General features: G+C 41.3%; 2 protein-coding genes across 2 annotated transcripts in view; one reads left to right on the top strand and one right to left on the bottom strand.

The window, feature by feature from the left end:
* rims3 (regulating synaptic membrane exocytosis 3) overlaps positions 1 to 21,783 on the top strand; it is an 84,085-nt gene that overhangs the window by 37,932 nt on the left and 24,370 nt on the right. The gene's annotated exons all lie outside the window — the stretch shown is intronic.
* Positions 15,351 to 17,084, bottom strand: LOC135783621 (uncharacterized). The gene is made up of 2 exons (XM_065294373.2): positions 15,891 to 17,084; positions 15,351 to 15,508 (listed from the first exon to the last, which is right to left on the bottom strand). The coding sequence occupies exon 1, from the start codon at positions 16,870 to 16,872 to the stop codon at positions 16,078 to 16,080; it is 795 nt and encodes a 264-aa protein (XP_065150445.1). The 5' UTR covers positions 16,873 to 17,084; the 3' UTR covers positions 15,351 to 15,508; positions 15,891 to 16,077.

Genomic DNA, 21,783 nt, shown 5'->3' with positions numbered 1-21,783 from the left:
AAATAATTCTATAGGGAATATTTTATAAATCCTCCAAAAATAATGGTTATATAAGTTCAGACCTTAATCTTATATGTGCAAAAAAAATTGTCTTCAAGGGCTTTAAAAAAATTCTGATGCTTGACACCTTCTATATCTGGATTTTGTGATAATCACCCAGTTGTGTTCTTCTTTTTAGATAATCTAGTGTGACAACTTACCCGCCGATGGGGCAAGTTGTGACAAGTGACCATTCTCTTTTCATTAGTCTACAAGTCCATGATGAGATAAGATATGAAAATGTAATGAATACAACATATGTGCCAAAGACTTATTTTTTTCATTTGGTATAAGATTTATACCATTGTGATACTGTATGGTGCTCAGTAAATGTTAGACAGTGTGAAAGTGGGACAACTTACCCTGCTCTCCTCTATATCAAAGCACTTAGGTCACATTGGAAGAAGAACATGGTTTTTGTTACAAACTTGTAAAATGAAATGAAATATATTTTTAACTGCAAAAATATTATATTTTATACAAACTTTATTACCTTTTATATTTTGGCCAGGAAAAAATATATATTTTTGCCGTATGGGTTGTAAAAGAGGACACAAGAGAATTAACTATTCTTAGGTCAGTGAGTGCAAATGCAGTCATACCAATTATTACGGATTAGCCACCCCATAAAATAACCGTGAATTGCCTTGAGGTAGCGTTGTCTGTTTTAATAGTGTAAGGTGCTCAAGTTCTGCTTATAGTCTTCGATCAAGATGTGTCCTTAAAATCAATTTGGAGTGCAGTTACACGCTCCAGAAGACACACTGGTCAATATATTGATCACGGGGCTCAAAGCAGGTGTCGTTTTCCCTGTTGCGTTTTACATTCCTCTCCTGATAGACATCTCTCTCACAATGTGCCCAGCGGGCCGCAACCTTCCGGCGCTGAAAAGCTTTTATTCCCACAAACAGAGATGACATTAGGAAAATGCTGTTTAACAACTCTTGGACAACTCATTCATTGGCTTTGTGATCGTTCTTGATCTGCTTCGGTGAATTAAATGTTTAAAAGGTCTCATAAACCTACGGCTGGGTAAAATCTATTTGACTTTTAATCTCACTCTGCTTGTATTAATAAAATGTGGTGCTGTGATGTCAGTAATCCAAACAGCATCGGTTATCAATCTCTTGTAAACTATCACATAGCAGAAAATTTGAACACGTGCATCAAATTTGAAGCTCAACAATTCAAAATGCAAACAGAAGCTACGGTAGCCACCACAGGACAAACACATCGTCGTCGTTTAAGACAACTTAGGGATGAAACCTCTGTCCATTTAGGGCTACTGAAACATGACGGCGACTTCCATGTAAGGGGACCCGGGGTGTAGATAAAAACGGTTATAAAAACATTACGGTTCATTATGTTAGGTCTTTATACACCACTGATAATATAGTTATGTTTATTATATTACATTTCTTTCAAGAGATCCTTCTAAAAGTCCCACATTGCACCTTTAATTTCAGTGCACTTTTATTTATCCAGCTGAGTAATAGGTACATGGTAGGTCGCATTTGAAGCTTGCATTTGCGCTGCTATTCTTAGCCGGTTTAAGGAGGTGCTAGTGATAACAGTAAGCTGTAAAGAGCGTCTTCAGACCCTGTAAGCTCTGACTCATCCTTTCACCCTGCTCTCCTGGTGAGCCCTGCACTCCCAAAAACAGCTCATATACAGACTCAAGGAAAAGCATCTTTACTCTTGCTACAGTATAAATTTGCATAGTCTATTATCCTCTGCATCTGCAAAAACTACAGACACGGATAAGCATGAACTGACAAGACTGCAGCCATAGAAGAGAGTAAAACAAGATATTCATGACTGAGTAAATTTAGGTATGAGATTTTGTTTTGGCTTCTGGTTTTATATTCCACATGATGAGATTTTCCTTTACTTGAGTTTTAGAAGAGAGCTCTTTTGCTTATACTTTGCTTATAATTTTAGAAAATGTTTTAGATCTTTCAGTTAATCAAATGTAAAGTTATGGGGTCCACGTCCTTCAAGTCCAAAAAATTTGCATCCATCCTTCACAAAATAAATCCAAATGGCTCAACAATGATAAACAAATGCCTTCTGAGGGTAATCCGTGCCGTTTTGTCGTAGAAAATAATATCCACATTTAAAACTTTATAAATGAAAATAACTAGCTTCCGGTAACGCCGCCTTCTTAGTCGCGTCCGCATTCAAGATGAGAGCATATGCAGTTTACAGAGGGTTGTGTGCTGCTGATCTGTGCCCCCGCTCTTCACATTTGTCATACGTCCCTAAGAAAAGTGCCTACACTACGCTGATACTCTAAGATGGCAGCGTTATCTTTTTATTTGTCTATAAAGTTTTAAATGTGGATATTTCTACAACAACACCGCACGGATTACCTTCAGAAGACCTTTGTTTATCATCCTGGAGCCGTCTGGATTTCTTTGGGGAAGTATATATGCACATTTTTTGGACTTGAAGGACGTGGACCCTGTAACTTCACTGTTTAGCAGCTGGAAGATATAAGACATTTTCTAAAATAACTGAAAATGTGTTTGTCTGAAAAATGATGGACATATGCATCTCAGACAGCTTCGGGGTGAATAAATCATGGGTTTAATATCATTTTTGGCCGAACTATCCCTTTAATTATGCAGAACTTTAAGGCTTAATATAATTTAAATGGATGAGTTACAAAAAAATTCAACCCCTCACAGTTGTCATGAAGGGCAAAATAAGCTATACAGACCAAACAAATTTTTTTTTACCAGGCTGTAAACATATTTTTTCTGCTCTTAAGATGGGCATTTTAACATGGAGGTCTATGGAAATAGCCTCCTTTTTGTAGCCAGCCTCTAGTGGCCAGTCAATGAATTGCAGTTTAAATGCCCTCTCGGTCCGAACATATAATATGCTAAGTATGAGGTCAAATTTGCGCTTTTGTTATTTATATGGAGATGCAAACGGTGTCATTTTTAGAAACGTGCACTTTTCAAACGTTTGGATTTTAAGGCTCCGCTGTTGTATTAATGAACGGCCAAAACAAATCAAAGTTTCCATTTTCAGTTAAAGGACAAGTTGGGTATTTTACACTTAAAGCCCTGTTTTCAGATTGTTTATGATGAAATAGAACGGTTTTGACTGAAATTTCGACATATGCGGCTGCCCCGAGAATTTTGGGGGGTTTGTGTTTCACCTCCCACCTTTACAATGGGTTTAATGGTGCACTGGAACAATCCTTCCTAAAATGCATTAGACTTTCGTTTACAAAGACGTGAAACTCACCGAGTGGTCAGGGGTGTTCACTGATATGCTCACACAAAAATCGCTGCAAAAGACGCATTCCAACTGGTTTTATCGTAGTTTTTGCCAACTCCATTGACTTGTATTAGTTGTGCTGTGAGGTACGGTATTACTCCGCGCTGGGAACTTTGTTTCTATTCTTACAATTGGCAATGGCGGATTAGCGCCACCACCTGGGCTGGAGTGTCTATAATTCAAGCTCTAAGCGGAAGAATGTACGGGTGTGAGGCGTTTGGAAAAAAGGTCCACAAGTTTACAACGAATGCTAAAACTCCTGTTGGAAAGCATCTTTTGCAGCGATTTTTGTGTGAGCATATCAGTGAACACCCCTGACCACTCGGTGAGTTTCACGTCTTTGTAAACGAAAGTTTAATGCATTTTAGGAAGGATTGTTCCAGTGCACCATTAAACCCATTGTAGAGGTGGGGGGTGAAACACAAACACCCAAAAATTCTAGGGGCAGCCGCATATGTCGAAATTTCAGTCAAAACCGTTCTATTTCATCATAAACAATCTGAAAACAGGGCTTTAAGTGTAAAATACCCAACTTGTCCTTTAAAACGGTGTTGTGTAAAATATATAGGGTAAAATAATTATACAACCTTGCAAATGGCTGCTGTAGCTTTTCTGTATTCTTAAAAATAAAGGTGCTACACGATGCCATAGAAGGAACCATTTTTGGCTGTATAGGTTCCATAAAAAACTCCTAAAAACCTTTCTGTTTCAAGGGTTCTTTGTGAAAGAAAAAGGTCATTTAGACTTATCATTTTGATAAAAATGAAACAGTTCCCTTAAATAGAAAAATTATGACAGAAGCTGACTTTAAGAACCTGATTTGAAGTCCAAAAATGTTTCTTCTGAAAAACAATATAACAGGCAAGATCCATTAGAATTACATTGACATTAGCCAGCATGCAAGTGCCCATAATCACATGGCGACTCTCTTTGCAACTGCATAGCAACCTCCAAATCACCAAATCATGGCAATGGGCAATTCAAGTGCGACTCGTGTTTTCTTCTTTCAAAAAAGTCGAAATCTAGTTCTCTTATATAACTCACGTCTATATGTTTTTATGTGGGTTACTCTTGTTAAATGTGAATGTTTATTTTATCATAAACCCTCCAAACACATATTTTGAATTCGCACCCCTCGGAAGACAAGTCACCAGCCACCACTGATTAGCCGTAGAAGGTAAAACCCTCCTTTACCATTCTATCCCGCCATCATCCCGTTTAAATATTTTCTTGTATTTCTCCCGTATTTTTAATTTACTGGGCGTATGTGATATCTTTGCTACATTCGCTGCCGGGCAAGCAGTCTGCACTATTAGCTGTAACATCTCACTCATACGACACCTGCCAATAAAACAAGAAGAAGATCCAGAGGAAGGAAGATGACAAGCCGCACACAAAGTTACACAAAATGCCGTGCCCACCAACACGCGTACTCAGCAGACACGTCCGCCCATTCTTTGCGTACACAAACTTGCACATTTTTTGTAACTTTGCATGTTGGGAAACGCTGCTGTTTGTGCTTTACTCTCATGCCAAATAAATCACACGGTCAAGCTTACAAATACACTCCTACGATGGTGTTAAGGATTGCAACTTCTGCGATCTATGTGTTTAAAAAGTCCTTTGTAGGTTCAGGAGACCCACACAACCAATTAAAAAGTTATCCCCCATAGACAAGGGGTTTTCCAAATGTGGGTTGGGAACATCCAATGGATTGCGCAAAGTCACTTGGTGGTTGTAGTGAATGACTCAAAAATAGTTTTGCCTATTAATGAAAATTAATGGCAATGGTTTTGATGTCAGGTAGTTTGGGATTGCAATTAAATTTACATTTAATTCATACCATGAAAAGACAAACTACTGTCTTGTAAAAGAGAACACATTTCTTTTTTATTTTTTTTGCATATTTCTATTAAAAAAATATTGGTGGGTCCTGAGATAGATTATACCTGTTTTAGTAGGCCGCAGAAGGGGGGGGGGTAATGTTGGCGTTGGGAAATTTCCCTTATATTCAAATCCCAATGTTGACAGGTTTTGTAATACCTTGAATGCCCATTAAGTACAAGTGTCTGCCAAATGCATAAAACTCCAACCAAATAAAGAATGCTTACATGTGTGGTATAGCTTGTCTATTGCAAAAACTCAGCAGGAACATATTAACTCTGCTTTTGCAATTTCCAACGTGGTGAACTTGGAAAGCCAAATCTGCTATTTTTACCGTCAGTGATCATTTTTTATTCACTAAACTAAAACATAGAAGTGTTCACCACCTAGAGAGAGTTGAAATTTAGTCTCATTTTGTGTGTCATCGGCACCATGCAACTTATTGGCAGGCAGTACAAATTTTTTACACTTCACCTCGATGAGCTGAACTCTTATTGTGAGGCATCTATGAAGAAGAAGATGTTTTCTCTGGCTTGACTTTCTGTTTGAACTGCTGTGATTGTTTTGGAAGGCATTCTGGGGCATTTATTCCCTCCACCACATTTTTAGCTCTCTCTATTTTCCTGTTCCCTTTATACATCGACACAGTTACGAGCTTCTGACACATATACAGTAATCTCAATGCCTGGCTGTGGCACTATACAGTAATCTTGTCTTCTCAAGGGTGCTGTGGACTGTGCCACTTTTGCTCTTGCTTTCTGTTTCAGCCCTTTTCTGTTCTTTCTTCCTTTTTCATCTATAAAAGATGTTGTTTTCTTTTCTTTTTTCTCTTATCCTTTACAATCTGTTCTTGGAAAGGTGCATTCTGCTGGCGGCGACGCCCCAAGAGCAGATGAACCACAGGAAATGAATATGAGATATAAGTCAAATTTACATATTGACAAGCGACAGAGAGATTTTACACATTATTGCAGACCACACACCATTTGACCTGAAAGAAACACTTCTTGGAAAACATTTTGGTTGAAAATATATAATTGTGCTACACAGTTTTAAATACAGAAAATAAAAACATTTAACACTCTGGTTAGGGATTTTATCTAATCCCTTTAACTTAAAACCCTTTTTACTTGCAATAATTCATAACATACTAACAAGTAAATTGTTAGAATGAGAAATAAAAACCATTTGTAGGCACAGGCCTAACAGAGAGTTAGAGAAAGCGTCTGGTTGAGACTATAACACAGCCGAGCTGGGAATTGACTCATGAACAATGGCACAATCGTATACGAAAGCGCTCACAGGTGCTAAATATAGCCGTGCTGAGTGACAACGAGAAAGAGATTCGCCAAAAAGACTGAATCATTGCTTACCAGCAGTCTGCTTGGCGAGCACGAAATATGATTACATTAACAGACCTGCCGCTGAGTACAACATCATAAGCTTTATTTTCCTCTGTAATGATGTGAAATTGAAACTATGGCTGGAAAATAGTTGCCACAGGTAAAAAAGAAGCTGGAAGAATTCGAGGATTGTTATAAATATTTGATTTGTTTGATTTGACTTTTTTGAAAACCTAAACACAAACCAATGTCATCAGACCTAAAGTACCTTTTCTGTTCCTTATCAACATGTGAAAACAATGACTTCCAAACAAGGATATTTATTATGTAAATATTATATAGAAAATGACACAGACATATATTAGCAGTCATTTGAAGTAAACCTCTAGTGCAAATAAACTGAGAGGCAAGACTGGTGGCATGCCTGTTGATTTATTTGCACTAGAGATTTGCCTTTTATTTTTGTTAGCTCCTTTATGTGTTTAAAAAAATTATCGGTTTTGCTCGATTTGTATGTGTTTAAGGGGTTAAAGCGACCTATACTTTTGTGTACGACCTAGGCCGTAGCCTGTATGCTGTAGGCCAGGCATTTTTCATTCATACTTCTGCGTCATTGTTCCCCTTTGAGTTGTTTAATATATCACTCCTCAACTTGGTCCATCATTGTGGAAATACATGCAAGGAAGTTGTGACTCAGATCTTTTTGACCTGAGGGAAAAGTTCTAACTGAGCAATCACAGCGCTTGCGGTCCACGTAGGATTGACGCATTGTTACATATTGGGAGAGGTGTGCATCAGGCTATGCCCTAGGCTACTGCGTAGGGTTCGCGTCTCTGCGTAGGGTTCGCGTCTCTGCGTAGGCTACGCCGTACATTGACGCAGAACTATAAAGCCAACTTAAGTGGACCATATGTGAGGCCAGAGCACCCTAATGCAGAGAAACGAAAGGCTTTGCATCCATCATCTACTGATGTTGTGGTTAAACTTCCCTTTTACCTCAACGGCAGTGGGGAGAGGTGTGCATCAGGCTATGCCCTAGGCTACTGCGTAGGGTTTGCGTCTCTGCGTAGGCTACTGCGTAGGGTTCGCGTCTCTGCGTAGGCTACGCCGTACATTGACGCAGAACTATAAAGCCAACTTAAGTGGACCATATGTGAGGCCAGAGCACCCTAATGCAGAGAAACGAAAGGCTTTGCATCCATCATCTACTGATGTTGTGGTTAAACTTCCCTTTTACCTCAACGGCAGTGGCTGTAGGGGTCATGTAGTGTAAACCTGACAGGTGCCAGAGATGGGGACTCGAGTTTGAGACTCGGACTCAAGTGCGACTTAAGTCGCACACACAGTGACTTCAGACTCGACTTGAGACTCGTCCTCAAAGACTTCAGACTCGACTCTGACTCGAGCCGTGCGACTCGTGAAAAATGTTTATTTTTAGGAAACGTCTGATAAGCTCGCTGTCATACCCCTCCCTCCGTTACCTACAACCTGCCCAAGACGTAACACGTGACGTATCTGCTCCGCGCGCGCGGCTGCGAACACACATGTCGACTGCACCAGCCGCTGCTGTGCCATTCATCTGAAGCTTTGGGTAGTGCTGTGACGGATCCGCGGCTCGGCTCGCATGCGATTCGCGGATTAATATCATTAACGTGTTTCTAAGGCTTGCAATTGTTTAAATAGTTAAACAATTTAACCGCAAAAAGGCGCTCAAGTGAGCAGATTTCTGTACGCACATGCGGTTAAGTGTGTCCGGTCCAGCTCTAGTCAGGTCCAGATTTGCGCTACTTTGTGTCATACTGTAGTCCATTAACATACATTTGCTGAACGTAACGTTTTTATTTGAAGCGACTGTTACATCTTCTTCCTGAAGCGCTGTTTGGAATTCGCCATCCGCCTGTGTTTGAGCACGCGTTTAAGTTCCCTCAGTAGTACACATACAGTGTCACGGTTTGATCCGTGTCATGTTTTGTGTTTGTCTCTGATCCTTGTCACCTGGACTTTTATTGACTGATTACATTTACACCTGTTCCTTGTTTGATTGTCTGTGTATTTATACCCTTGTTTTCTGTCATTCACTCAAAGGGTCATCTTCACCTGTTACCTGTCAGTTGTGCTCTGTGTTCTGTTTTGTTCCAGTTTTACCTGCCTGTTGGTTTGCTCGTGTTTTGTTTGATGTTATTTATTTGAATAAATGTCATTTTTGTCCGTAACCTGAATCTGCATCCTCCTTCGTGTTTCTCGCCTTTCGTCCCGAATCCTGACATACAGAGAATCTCACAGTATTCTTTTTCTAATAAAAACAATTTTGTTTATGTCTTAAGAAACCAGTCAGAAACCAGTCTGGGCTTATTTGTTCTTAAAAAGACAGTAACCTCAATTAACCTACTTAAGTCTGTGTCATTAATGTTAATCAAACAACCCAACGAGACTTGAGACTTGACTTGGACTCGAGCCCATAGACTTCAGACTTGACTTGGACTCGAGCTCAAAGACTTCAGACTTGACTCGGACTCGAGCTCAGAGACTTCAGACTTGACTCGGACTCGAGCTCAGAGACTTGTGAGCATCTCTGACAGGTGCTGATGTGAGTGTTTTACATTTAATTTGCCCTCTGAACAAACTGACCTCTTTACATGCTACAGACCTAAAAATCTCTAAAAGAACTATTAGCATGACAAACCAATAAAAATAAAGCAGAGTGTTTGGGAAACCTATTGGACAACAGCCATCTAAGATAAAGTTGTTGTTAAAACTTTCCATATTGGTGTCTGCAAGGACATAAATGCACTTTTATCTTTAATTTGGTCATTGATTCTGATCAGTACACGCTGTTCTGCTGTTAAGTATTTTGGAAAGTGCTGAGGAACAGAGTTTGAGAGTATGTGTGTGTGTTGTTTATTTGCATGCATTGTGTTGTCACCAAGGAGTTCACAAATTATAAAATGATGAATATTGTGTTTACATACCATGCACTTCTTTATCTGGAGGCTTAAAGGTCAAATTCTTCCTGATCCCATTTTTTCAAACTTTAGTTAGTGTGTAATGTTGCTGTTAGAGCATAAATAATACCTGCAAAATGATAAAGCTCAAAGTTCACTGCCAGGCGATATATTTTCTTTAACAGAATTCCCCTTTCAAAGCCTACAGCGAACGGCCGGTTTGGACTACAGCCCTCTACTTCCTTCTTTAATGATGTCAGTAATACAGTTTTTTGACTAAACTCCGCCCACAGGAATATGTCAGTCGCAAACTAATCTCAAATGGCTAAGCTAAGCTGCTGTCCAATCACAACACACTAAACAAACTACACAATCACAACTCGTTACGTATTTCTGAAGGAGGGACTTCATAGAACAAGGAGGACATCAGCCTGTTGTGAGGACAGTAAAAACAGCAGTATACAAGTCAATTGTGTGAAAAATACACAGTTTTTTTACACGTGAAACATGAACACATGTTATATTGCACACTGTAAATACAATCAAAGTGTAACGTGAGGGTTCGGTATGTGGTGATAGATCACTCTTTAACACAATAAACAGCAGACGGGAGACGGAAGACTTTCTCAAACGGCACCTCTTTTACTGAACACCGTCAACAACAACAACACTTCCTCCTCAACCCCTTACGTCACTCCCACTAACCAATCAGAGGCTAGAACGTAGACTGATATAAATCAGTAAAGGAATCAGAGAGGCATATTCGGCAGAATATCCTAACTGCATTAAATACTTAAACATATGTAAATAATTAACTAAACATTGTAACTATACTTTCCTTAAATTAACTCAAATATGCATCATATTAAATAAGCATTACAAATATTAAATTCACTTCTAAACTTTACAAAAGCTTCAAAAACAAAGAAAGAACGGGACCTTTAATGCTAATGCAGCAATCGTCTATAGCCTACTGTACAGCAGTGTGTCACTACTGTAACCCATGCACCTAAACTGACTCTTTATAATATCCTCTTACTGTTTATAATATACTCTTTATAATATATGGATATAAAATGGTCTTCATTTAAACGATTAATGAATTACTGCTGCAAGGATTACTAGAAAATAAACACAGGACATTTCTAAACAAAATTACATTTACTGTCTGCTTTCAGTGGGCAGTAATAGATCAACAGTAATTGCTCCGGGTAAATAGCACTTTTGTGAATTAGGTACAACCTATTAGGTGCCATTTTTGCAATTAAAAAATGTAATTTAATTGAAATACTGCATGCAACTGTGCAGTGCTACAACAGTTTAGTGTATTTTACAGTCCTTTATTTCTCAGGTACACCATTTCCTCAATCATTTCTTCTTCTGTAAAGGGGATCGCACACCGGCCGCGCTGCTCAGAAAAAAAAACAAACACATTGTTTTATATGAGTATACGCACACCGGCGCCGCCAGGTGGCGCCTGTCTGCGCCGCCCAGCTGTGACTCAGGTAGTTGCTCAAATCCCTGTCGCACCACACAGCGCCACTCACATAGTTTAACATTAAATACCATCATATTTGTCCCAAATCATTAACGATTAACATTGGCTGCTAACGTATATTTTGCATTTTGAAGAAGACGCTACAGTATCTGACGAAGCTCGCGCTATCTAATGTGCACTTCCGGTTTACAATATCTCCGAGTTGTCCTAGATGCGACTCGACGCGACGCTGAGCTGCGCGGCTGGTGTGCGATCCCCTTTAGGATTCCTCGAAAAAGTAACCCTGCATAATGTTTGATAAATAAGCGTTAGGAGATAAAGACACTCTCGATGATCACTCTTGTATTACAGCACTTTCTGTAAAATAAGTGTATATTGATGACTCGAGATATATTTCTCACTGATAATAATGAATCGTTAATCCTGGCTTGTAAATAGTGACAAGTATAAACTCCATGTGTTTCTCAGTAGCCATGGATCAATGGTACATTGATGCCACAGCTGTGGGTCAGGCAATGCACAAAAACTCAATTAGTCAGTCAGGATTTGTGTATGCCTAAGAATAGTCACACACAGTACAGATATAGGGCTGTGTATCGGTAAGAATCTCACAGTACGATGCGTATCACGATACTGTTGACGCGATGCAATATGTTGCGCTACATTGCTATACCGTGAACTCGGGACAGTATATTGGGGTATATCCACTTTTAGGAATAAAATAGGATATCATTTTAGGAAAGCTGCTACTGAGAACACACCACCATATGCAAAAATGTTTGGCGTGCCCATATGCAACACTCTTAAAGGCGGGGTGCATGATTTTTGAAAAACACTTTGGAAAAGGTAGTCGGGCTGACTACCAAAACACACTTGTAGCCTATCAGCAGTAAGGGGTGTGCATACTAACCAACATCGTTGCCTGGGTTGCCTATGTGTTTGGCCGGTCTATCAAAAAAAGGTCCAGATTTATTGGGGTAGGGGTGTGTTTGTTTAGGTGATTTCAAATGTCAACATTGGCTTTCAGAGATCATGCACCCCACCTTTAATTCTGCTGAGTATTTTTAACCCAATAAATATTGGACAAAACACGTGTTGGGTTATTAAATAAACCTATGCTGGGTTGATTCAACGCAATGCTGGGTAGTTGAGTTAACAACAACCAAGAATAGGATTATTTAATACCCAACATGTATTCTGTTCAATATTTACCCAGAATTAAGTCTGTACTTCCAGTCACTGTTTAAAGTAGCATAGTTCACCTAAAAATGTAAATTCTGTCATCATTTTGTCATCCTCATGTTGTTCTAAACCTGTATGAATTTCTTTTTTCTGATGAACACAAAAGAAGATATTAAATGATGGTAAGCACAAAGCTGCCGTAACCACTGACTTCCATAGTAAAAAAAGGTTCTTCATCATTTATCACAATACTTCCATAATATTTGTATTTCTACTATGGAAATCAATGGTTACGTCAGCTGTGTGCTTACCATCGTTTATCAAAATATCTTCTTTTTTGTGTTCATCAAATTAAAAACTCATACCGGTTTGAGGATAAGTAAAATGATGACCAAATTTTCAGTTTTTGATTAACTATCCCCTTAGGTTCAGAGACAAGAACAATGCTATCTAGCCAAACAAAACAACTACCATTAAAACGATCGATATTGGATTTTTGAGAATCAATACAGTATTTCCCACACAAAATATCACATGTGTCGATATTTCCTTACACCTAGGATGAGGCTGCATAAGATTGGATTTAAACTGAGTTAAGGTGCTAATAGTGTCGGTTCTCACCATCAGAGGACAATTGGAGCTATAATAAGCTATTGATTGCAGAGTTATACACATGCACACAATTGTCAATTCATTGGCTGGCATTACGTGCAAGAGGCGAATGATTCAGATAGTGCTGAATCATTTTTGACATTCTCATGATAATTTCCCTTTAAACCACATTTGGAATAACGGCCAATGGAATCAGCCTGAATTACTGTCTTTTAGGCAGTTTTTAATAAATTCCCTTGCAAATTTATATGGGTAATATGTGGGTTTCTCTAGATCTCATCCTTTAAAAGATCATTCTATTGGTCACCTTTAACCCAGAGAAGGTATAATATGTCACCCTAGAGATTTTATGAAAATTACTTCGGCTGCAAAGCTAACTCTGTATTGTTAACTGTGTTAACTGATGCTAATGCAGCGCTATGATTCTGTGCAATAATGTTGCTGCTTTTGTCAAATAAACAGTTTAATAGTGTCAACAATTGTTATGATGGACACATTGATGTAGTGTTTGTGAGATTTTGTGCTAATGCTACAACTCCATGGTGTGTAATCTTGTGTTCATGTGTGTGTAAAGTGCTATTTTTGAAGTCTGTGGATTGTGTTCAATTTTTCGGTTCATTGAAGTGCCGCATTAGAGTCACAATTAAGTTTGCTGTTACAGTATTGTTCAAAATAATAGCAGTACAATGTGACTAACCAGAATAATCAAGGTTTTTAGTATATTTTTTTTATTGCTACGTGGCAAACAAGTTACCAGTAGGTTCAGTAGATTCTCAGAAAACAAATGAGACCCAGCATTCATGATATGCACGCTCTTAAGGCTGTGCAATTGGGCAATTAATTGAATTAGTTGAAAGGGGTGTGTTCAAAAAAATAGCAGTGTGGCATTCAATCACTGAGGTCATCAATTTTGTGAAGAAACAGATGTGAATCAGGTGGCCCCTATTTAAGGATGAAGCCAACACTTGTTGAACATGCATTTGAAAGCCGAGAAAAATGGGTCGTTCAAGACATTGTTCAGAAGAACAGCGTACTTAAAAAGTTGATTGGAGAGGGGAAAACCTATAAAGAGGGGCAAAAAATGATAGGCTGTTGAGCTAAAATGATCTCCAATGCCTTAAAATGGAGAGCAAAACCAGAGAGACGTGGGAGAAAACGGAAGACAACCATCAAAATGGATAGAAGAATAACCAGAATGGCAAAGGCTCAGCCAATGATCACCTCCAGGATGATCAAAGACAGTCTGGAGTTACCTGTAAGTACTGTGACAGTTAGAAGACGTCTGTGTGAAACTAATCTATTTTCAAGAATCCCCCGCAAAGTCCCTCTGTTAAAAAAAAGGCATGTGCAGAAGAGGTTACAATTTGCCAAAGAACACATCAACTGGCCTAAAGAGAAATGGAGGAACATTTTGTGGACTGATGAGAGTAAAATTGTTCTTTTTGGGTCCAAGGGCCACAGGCAGTTTGTGAGACGACCCCCAAACTCTGAATTCAAGCCACAGTACACAGTGAAGACAGTGAAGCATGGAGCATGATATGGGCATGTTTCTCCTACTATGGTGTTGGGCCTATTTATCGCATACCAGGGATCATGGATCAGTTTGCATATGTTAAAATACTTGAAGAGGTCATGTTGACCTATGCTGAATAGGACATGCCCTTGAAATGGTTGTTTCAACAAGACAATGACCCAAAAAACACTAGTAAACGGGCAAAGTCTTGGTTCCAAACCAACAAAATTAATGTTATGGAGTGGCAAGCCCAATCTCCAGACCTTAATCCAATTGAGAACTTGTGGGGTGATATCAAAAATGCTGTTTCTGAAGCAAAACCAAGAAATGTGAATGAATTGTGGAATGTTGTTAAAGAATCATGGAGTGGAATAACAGCTGAGAGGTGCCACAAGTTGGTTGACTCCATGCCACACAGATGTCAAGCAGTTTTAAAAAACTGTGGTCATACAACTAAATATTAGTTTAGTGATTCACAGGATTGCTAAATCCCAGAAAAAAAAATGTTTGTACAAAATAGTTTTGAGTTTGTACAGTCAAAGGTAGACACTGCTATTTTTTTGAACACACCCCTTTCAACTAATTGCCCAATTGCACAGCCTTAAGAGCGTGCATATCATGAATGCTGGGTCTTGTTTGTTTTCTGAGAATCTACTGAACCTACTGGTAACTTGTTTGCCACGTAGCAATAAAAAAATATACTAAAAACCTTGATTATTCTGGTTAGTCACATTGTACTGCTATTATTTTGAACAAGACTGTATAATGACAATCAGCATGTGTACTGCATGTTGCATTTACACAATAAATACCAGCAGTCTTACAGCCTTCATAAATAATTTGCAAGTATCAAGAAGGCATCTGTAGAGTTTCACTGTACATCTTCTTTTGTATTATAAAATTTCTGAGTCAGGGCCCAGAGCATTTTTTCCTGCGGATAAGTAATCATTTCTTATGCTGTGTTTACACCAGCCACGGTAGAGGCGTCAAGCGCGAGTTATTTCAATGTGAAGTCAATGTGAAGACGTGTTGAAGCGTGTAGCAAACCTCACTACATTTTAATAACAGCTGATTGAGGCGGCCAAATATGGACCAGATTCCGGTTAGAGAATCAGGAGAGGAGGAAAGTCTTTAGAATGAGACATTTATTGATGGTCCAACATCTGTGTATGCTGCTCATATCAATGTAATGTAATGTAATGGTCTACAAAGAAACAAAGAACATAATTACAAATAATAACCATTCTCAGATTAATATTACCTAACAAAATATAAACCATAACACTAAATAGTATTATCAGTAGACATATATAAACACAAATATATTTAACAGAAATGTTCCTGAGACAATATGCTCAACAATACCATTAAAGGACACGTAATGGGTGCTTATAGTATAAATTAAATAACTAAACATGTTTGTGACCGTAACATGTAGCGCTAGCATTACAATAATGACTTAGCAGAAACATCGCGGCAAAATTGCGGCCGCTAATAACCGATTATACTGATCAATATAAACATTACAATGGACATAATCTAAATATAACATAACATGTAATGTCATACAACTCTCTTCAACTTACTTGTATGATATGTACACATTACAGAACCTTAACAGCAGCATATATAAAGATTGACAGCCGTCTTTACCGGTGTGCAACACTGAAAAACGTTCCCTCTAGGAAACATCTAAAGAACATTAGTTCCCAGTTAGTACATTGACTTTCTGACACAGCCGCCCCCAATTATCTGTCAAGATAATTGAACACTCTAAGAAAGTCTGTTGGTGGAGCTCATGTCATTTTCCTCAAGGTGAGGCAGAGGGATTAATCGCACAACTGGGCGAGTATAAACTTTGTCCTTAACATTGACCCTGGCAATACGGATTCTACCATCAGCTCCAGGTAAGGTCTCTGTAACTGTTCCTACAGGCCAGAGTGAACGTGGAAGCGATGGGTCGACAACAAGTACGACTTGCCCTACTTTCAGTTCTATGCCATCTGTCTTCCACTTGGGACGTCCCTGCATACCTGGGAGGTATTGACGAATAAAGGCAGCCCAGAAACAATCAGCCAGCACCTGGCTATGACGCCATCTCCGTCTTCCAAGCAGGTTGTTAGGGTCATACAAAACCTGAGGTAGAGACGCATCTCGACGACCCATAAGTAGTAAGTTCGGAGTCACAGGGTCTACGTCAGCAATATCCGAGGATACGTAACCGAGTGGCTTGGAGTTCAAGATGCCTTCAACTTCTACCAGTAGGGTCTGAAGTACTGGTTCCGGCACGGACTGCTCTCGGAGGATCACACGTAGTGCTGCTTTAACTGATTTTATCTCGCGCTCCCAGGTACCCCCAAAGTGAGGAGCAATCGGTGGGTTATGGCGAAATCGGATTTTCTGCTCTGCTAGCTGTTCCTGTAGTGTTGCAGACATAGACTCAAAGGACTCCCTTAACTCCCGATCACCTCCAACGAAGTTGGTGCCATTGTCGCACAACAGTTCCATAGGCTTGCCACGGCGGGCTATGAAACGCCGCAGAGAGAGCAGAAAAGCATCACTGTCCATATGCTCCAATAGATCCAGATGCACACACCGTGTCGTTAGACATTTGTAGATAATCCCCCACCTTTTCTCTTGGCGGCGTCCAATTTTGACTGCGAATGGACCAAAGCAGTCTACACCAGTAGAATAAAAAGGTGGCTTGTACAGATTTAACCTGCAGGGGGGTAGATCCGCCAAACGTGGGGTTTGAGGCTTGGCCCGCCACAACTGACAGTCTCGACAAGTATGCTGGTGTTTACGAACTGCTTCTCGGCCTCGAAGTACCCAATACTGACGGCGCAGTTCTGCTAGAACCCTTTCTGAGCCAGGGTGAAGGAGTCGTTGATCTGTCTCCTTTATCAGCAACTTAGTGATATGATGGCTAGGGTCTAACACAATTGGGTGTATGGCCTCTAAATCAAGTTCGCTAGCACGTCGTAGCCGTCCACCGACTCTAACAAGACCAGTGGCATCATCATATTCAGGGGCAAGTGAGCCTAAGCGACTGTTATGTGGAATAGGATGTCCAGCCTTCAAAGCTCTAACCTCAATAGGAAAGGAGTCTATTTGAGCTTGTGACAGAAGCAGCCTTTCCGCTTTAATATATTCGGAAGCCTCCATAGAAGAGTCAGTGTTGGTGCTAGCCGCCCCATGCAGGGATCTGACTGTGGCCTTAACGAGCTCTTGCCATGTGTGGAATTGGCTTGGATCTGAAGGAAGCGAACTATTAGGTGCTGAAACAGATCCCACAAAGACAGATTTCTTTAGTTCACTGCTGTCAGGTTCACATTCACATTTAGGCATTGATGGCCATTGGTCAGACGGCTGAACAAGGAAGGCTGGACCGGAGCTCCACTGATGTGGGCCTGCTAAGTCGGTAAGTGTAAGACCCCGTGTAATGTGGTCGGCAGGGTTGTTACGCGAATCCACGTACCTCCATTCAGCCATCTCTGTTAGAGTCTGGATCTCTGCGACGCGCGTTCCTACAAACACTTTGTAGTGGCAAGATTCGGATGTCAACCAGTACAACACAGTGGTAGAGTCAGACCAGAAAGTGACCTTATGGATGGGTAGGGTCAACTCTGTTTGGAGCACCTTCGCCAACTGTGCACCGGTAAGGGCAGCACACAGCTCCAAACGAGGCATAGACAGGCATTTTCGAGGTGCCACTCTAGACCTGGCTAAGACGAAGGTAAGAATAACTTGTCCTTGATGGTCTGTGGTGCGTAAGTATGCCACCGAACCGTATGCCCTTTCCGACGCATCACTAAAGACATGAAGCTCTCGGGTGACAGAAGGGTGGTCAGCTGAGACTGGGGTGTATGCTCGAGGGAACTGAAGCTTTGCAAGAGTTGGGAGTTCTCCTACCCAGGTAAGCCACTTCTCTCTCAAAGGTAATGGTTCTATGGGGTCGTCCCAACCGAGGTTGTGCTTCCAGAGGTCTTGGATAATAACCTTGGCCCTTGTAGTGAAAGGGGTAATGAACCCCAAAGGGTCATACTGACTGGCCAAAGTTTTATATATGTTCCTCATGGTAGGCTCAACAGTTTCCACAGAACGTAAATTGTACCCCAAGGTGTCACTTATGCAATTCCACCGCAGACCAAGAGTGAGTTCCTGAAGGTCAGTACTGCTTTGGGCTAACCAACGTTCGCTATTCGCTGACCTGGCTTCTGGAGGTAGGTGTTGGGTTACCGTTGGCACATTGCACGCCCACTGTCTAATCTCAAAGCCCCCTTCAGAAAGGAGTTGGCGCAACCCATCCACTATCTCTTTAGCTTCACTTGTCGATGGTACACTGTGAAGGCAGTTATCGACGTAGAATGAATGCTCCACAATATCCACTAAGTTGGCCATAGCATCTTTATGTGCTTGGACGTGATGTTGAAGGGCATGAATTGCGCAACAGGGGCTGCAGGTGGTGCCGAACGGAAGAACCTGCCACTCATATATATCAGGTTCTGCCTCCCTGCACATGTCTCTCCAAAGGAAACGCAATACGGATTTGTCCCCAGGCAGCAAACGGACTTGGTGGAACATACCTTTGATGTCCCCACTGATAGCAACGGTGTGTTGGCGAAATCTCAGGAGGACACCTAGTAAGGATGGTCCCAACGTTGGCCCTGGTAGCAGCTGTTCATTTAAGGACTGTCCCTGATGTTGGAAGGAGCAGTTGAAGACAATTCTGTCTTTACCATTGTGTTGCACCATGTGGTGCGGAATGAACCAAGACTCTGCACTTTGGTCTGCTTCCTCTGCAGTTATCTTAGACACATACCCGGCTGACTCCAACTTAGTGATCTCATTGCAGTAAACTTTAGCCTTCTCAGGATCCCGTGCCAGTCTGCGTTCAATACGGCGTAAACTAGGAAGAACAGCGGTTTTATCTGCATGGAGTAAGTTTAGGGGGGTTCGTCTCAGCAGTGGTGTAGCATAACGTTGCATACCATCCACTGTCACACTGATGGTAGCATTCTGCAGTAAAGTGTAAGCCTCTTTGTCCTGTTTGGACCTTGTAACCATCTTGGTATTGTATGGAAGAGTGTCAACTTGCCAGAGTCTTTCCACATGCTGGATCAGATCGTCACGATTTGGAACTGTCGTAATGTGAAGACACTGCTGACTTCCACATGAGGGCTGCATGGGACTCATCGGGCCTTGGAGAGACCATCCTAACGGTGTATGAACAGCAATGGGTCCTCCTATGGGGCCTTTACAAATGGGCTGAACTGGTGTCAGGAGATGCGGCATGTCAGACCCGATAAGAAGCAGCGGTTTCACTTTGTCCATAGGAGGCAGGGGAAGGTCCTTTAGGTGTCGATAAGCCTTCTGGAGAGCAGCCACTGGGTAGTTGTGCTCTGCTAGACACAAACCGGTGGCAGTGAATGCATTATGTATAGCAAATTTCTTCATTGGCTTGGATACTGATGACACCTCAAAAGACACAGATGACCCGTTAAGTTCTGTGTGACACTGGTGAATTGTCTGCAATGGGAGCAATTCTGGAGTACCAGTTAACTTGAGCTGCTCCATTACTGGCTGAAGCACTATCGTTCTCTCAGACCCGTCATCAAGAACTGCGTGGGTTTCCATAGTTCGTCGACCATTGTGAAGAAGGACTTTGACTACTTTCAACATAACCTTGGGTGAACGGTTAGGACGGTCAAAGTATATTCTGGTTGGTGGCAGACTGACCATGAGCACGGCCCTGGAAGTATCATTGAAAGAATCATGCAGAATGGTGAGATGTAACTCTTTACAAACACCACATGGACGCTTGAGGTTGCAGACCTCCACTGCATGATTTCGACCACACCTCCAGCAGCGCTTTCCCTCTTTAATCCAAGCGATAACTTGAGCTGCAGTAAGTTTCTTAAACTGTTCACAGGCATTTAGGTAATGGTCCCTACTATCACAATGAGGACAATATGGCATGGGCTTTGACTTTGAGCTAGACTTCTGTGTTGCAGCATCAGGACCCTTCGTACCTCTCTCACTGGTCAAGAGAACAGGTGTAAATCTCTCTTTTGGACGAGCGAAAGTCGTGGATTTAGCATAGGACTTGGGTGTGTCACAATGGAACAGTGCTGCAGCTCGGCTGGAAATTCGCTTCGCTTGGGATTTAATCTCGAGCCAAACAGCCAGATCTGGAAGTGTATAGGTTTTGTCTGTGCCTGTCTGGAGAATACCTTTGCTTAGACAGTATTCAACAAAGCCATCACGATAGGCAGGTGGCAACTTGCTGAGCAGACGATCCACATGAGAGCCACACATAAGCTCATAACCGTTCTGGCCTTCAAGAGTCCTCAGCATACCTACCATCGATTGTACCGATAAGGCAAAGGAATCAAAAGCATTAGCATCGCCCAGTCTTAGTGGTGGACTGTTCATGATAGCACCCAGCTCTGACTGCACAAGTTGTCTTGGCTGTCCATACTTGTCCTGAAGTGCCTGCAACGCAGCAGAGTATGGATGTGAATGATACATGTAGGCTTTAGCCAGCTGCTGAGCACTAGGAAGTTTCAAATGGCTTAATAAGACATGGTATTTGTACTGCTCACTAAGATAGCTGTGACTACTTAACAAATTGTCCAGTCCTAATTTTAACAAGGCGAAGTCACTCTCATTACCACTTTCAAACACTGGTAGCTTAGGTTGTGGAATGCCATAAGCAGAAGCAAACAGTAACTCTGTATCAGGGTATGCAGAATGTGCATAGGGAAGACGCGGCAATGAGGGTGGCTGAGTAAAGCTAGAATTAGGTGGCCTGGCTGATGCCTGCTGGCTGGTAAATGGAGGTTGCAGCTGACGGGCATATGTAGTCACTGGAGGGGGAAATGTCTGCGGTATCACATATGGACGTGTAGACATCGGCAGTGCAGCAGTGGTAGACTGCTGTGGCACAGATGGCATGCTCATACTCAAGGAGTGTGCAGTAGTGGACATAACGGTGGCTACTGAGAGAGGTTGAGGTACCACATACGATGATGACATCACAGAGCGTAATGGCGCAGTTATGTTGGGAGTCTGAGATACTGCAGAGACTGACACTGATTGTGGTAAGTGAAGCACTGGAGGAAAGGAAACATTCACGGATTCAATGGTAGGTAATGTCTGCTCCGGTGGTCTTAGTGACGGCTGCGAGTCATCATCCAGCAGTATCTGATCAGCTGAGGAAGGCTGCATAGCTGAAGTCATTACTGATGACTGAGGAAAGGGCTGCAAAGAGCTATGTGATGGACTCATGACTGGACTACTCTGATTGTATTGAGATGGAGGTAAAGGGCTGGCTGAGGAGCTTGAAGGCACCGGGGTGGCTGAACCAGAGTCTATAGAAAGCATAGAAGATACAAGCTTCGCTACCTCTAATTCAGTCTCTGCTTGTTGCAGTTTTCGTTGTCTCTCTAGGTGTTTGGACAAAGCCTCCTTAGCTGC

Source organism: Paramisgurnus dabryanus, chromosome 19, assembly GCF_030506205.2.
Source record: "Paramisgurnus dabryanus chromosome 19, PD_genome_1.1, whole genome shotgun sequence".
NCBI classification, from domain to species: Eukaryota; Metazoa; Chordata; class Actinopteri; order Cypriniformes; family Cobitidae; genus Paramisgurnus; species Paramisgurnus dabryanus.
Note: the sequence above shows the minus strand (reverse complement) of the source record. Positions and strands in the feature narration are given on the sequence as shown.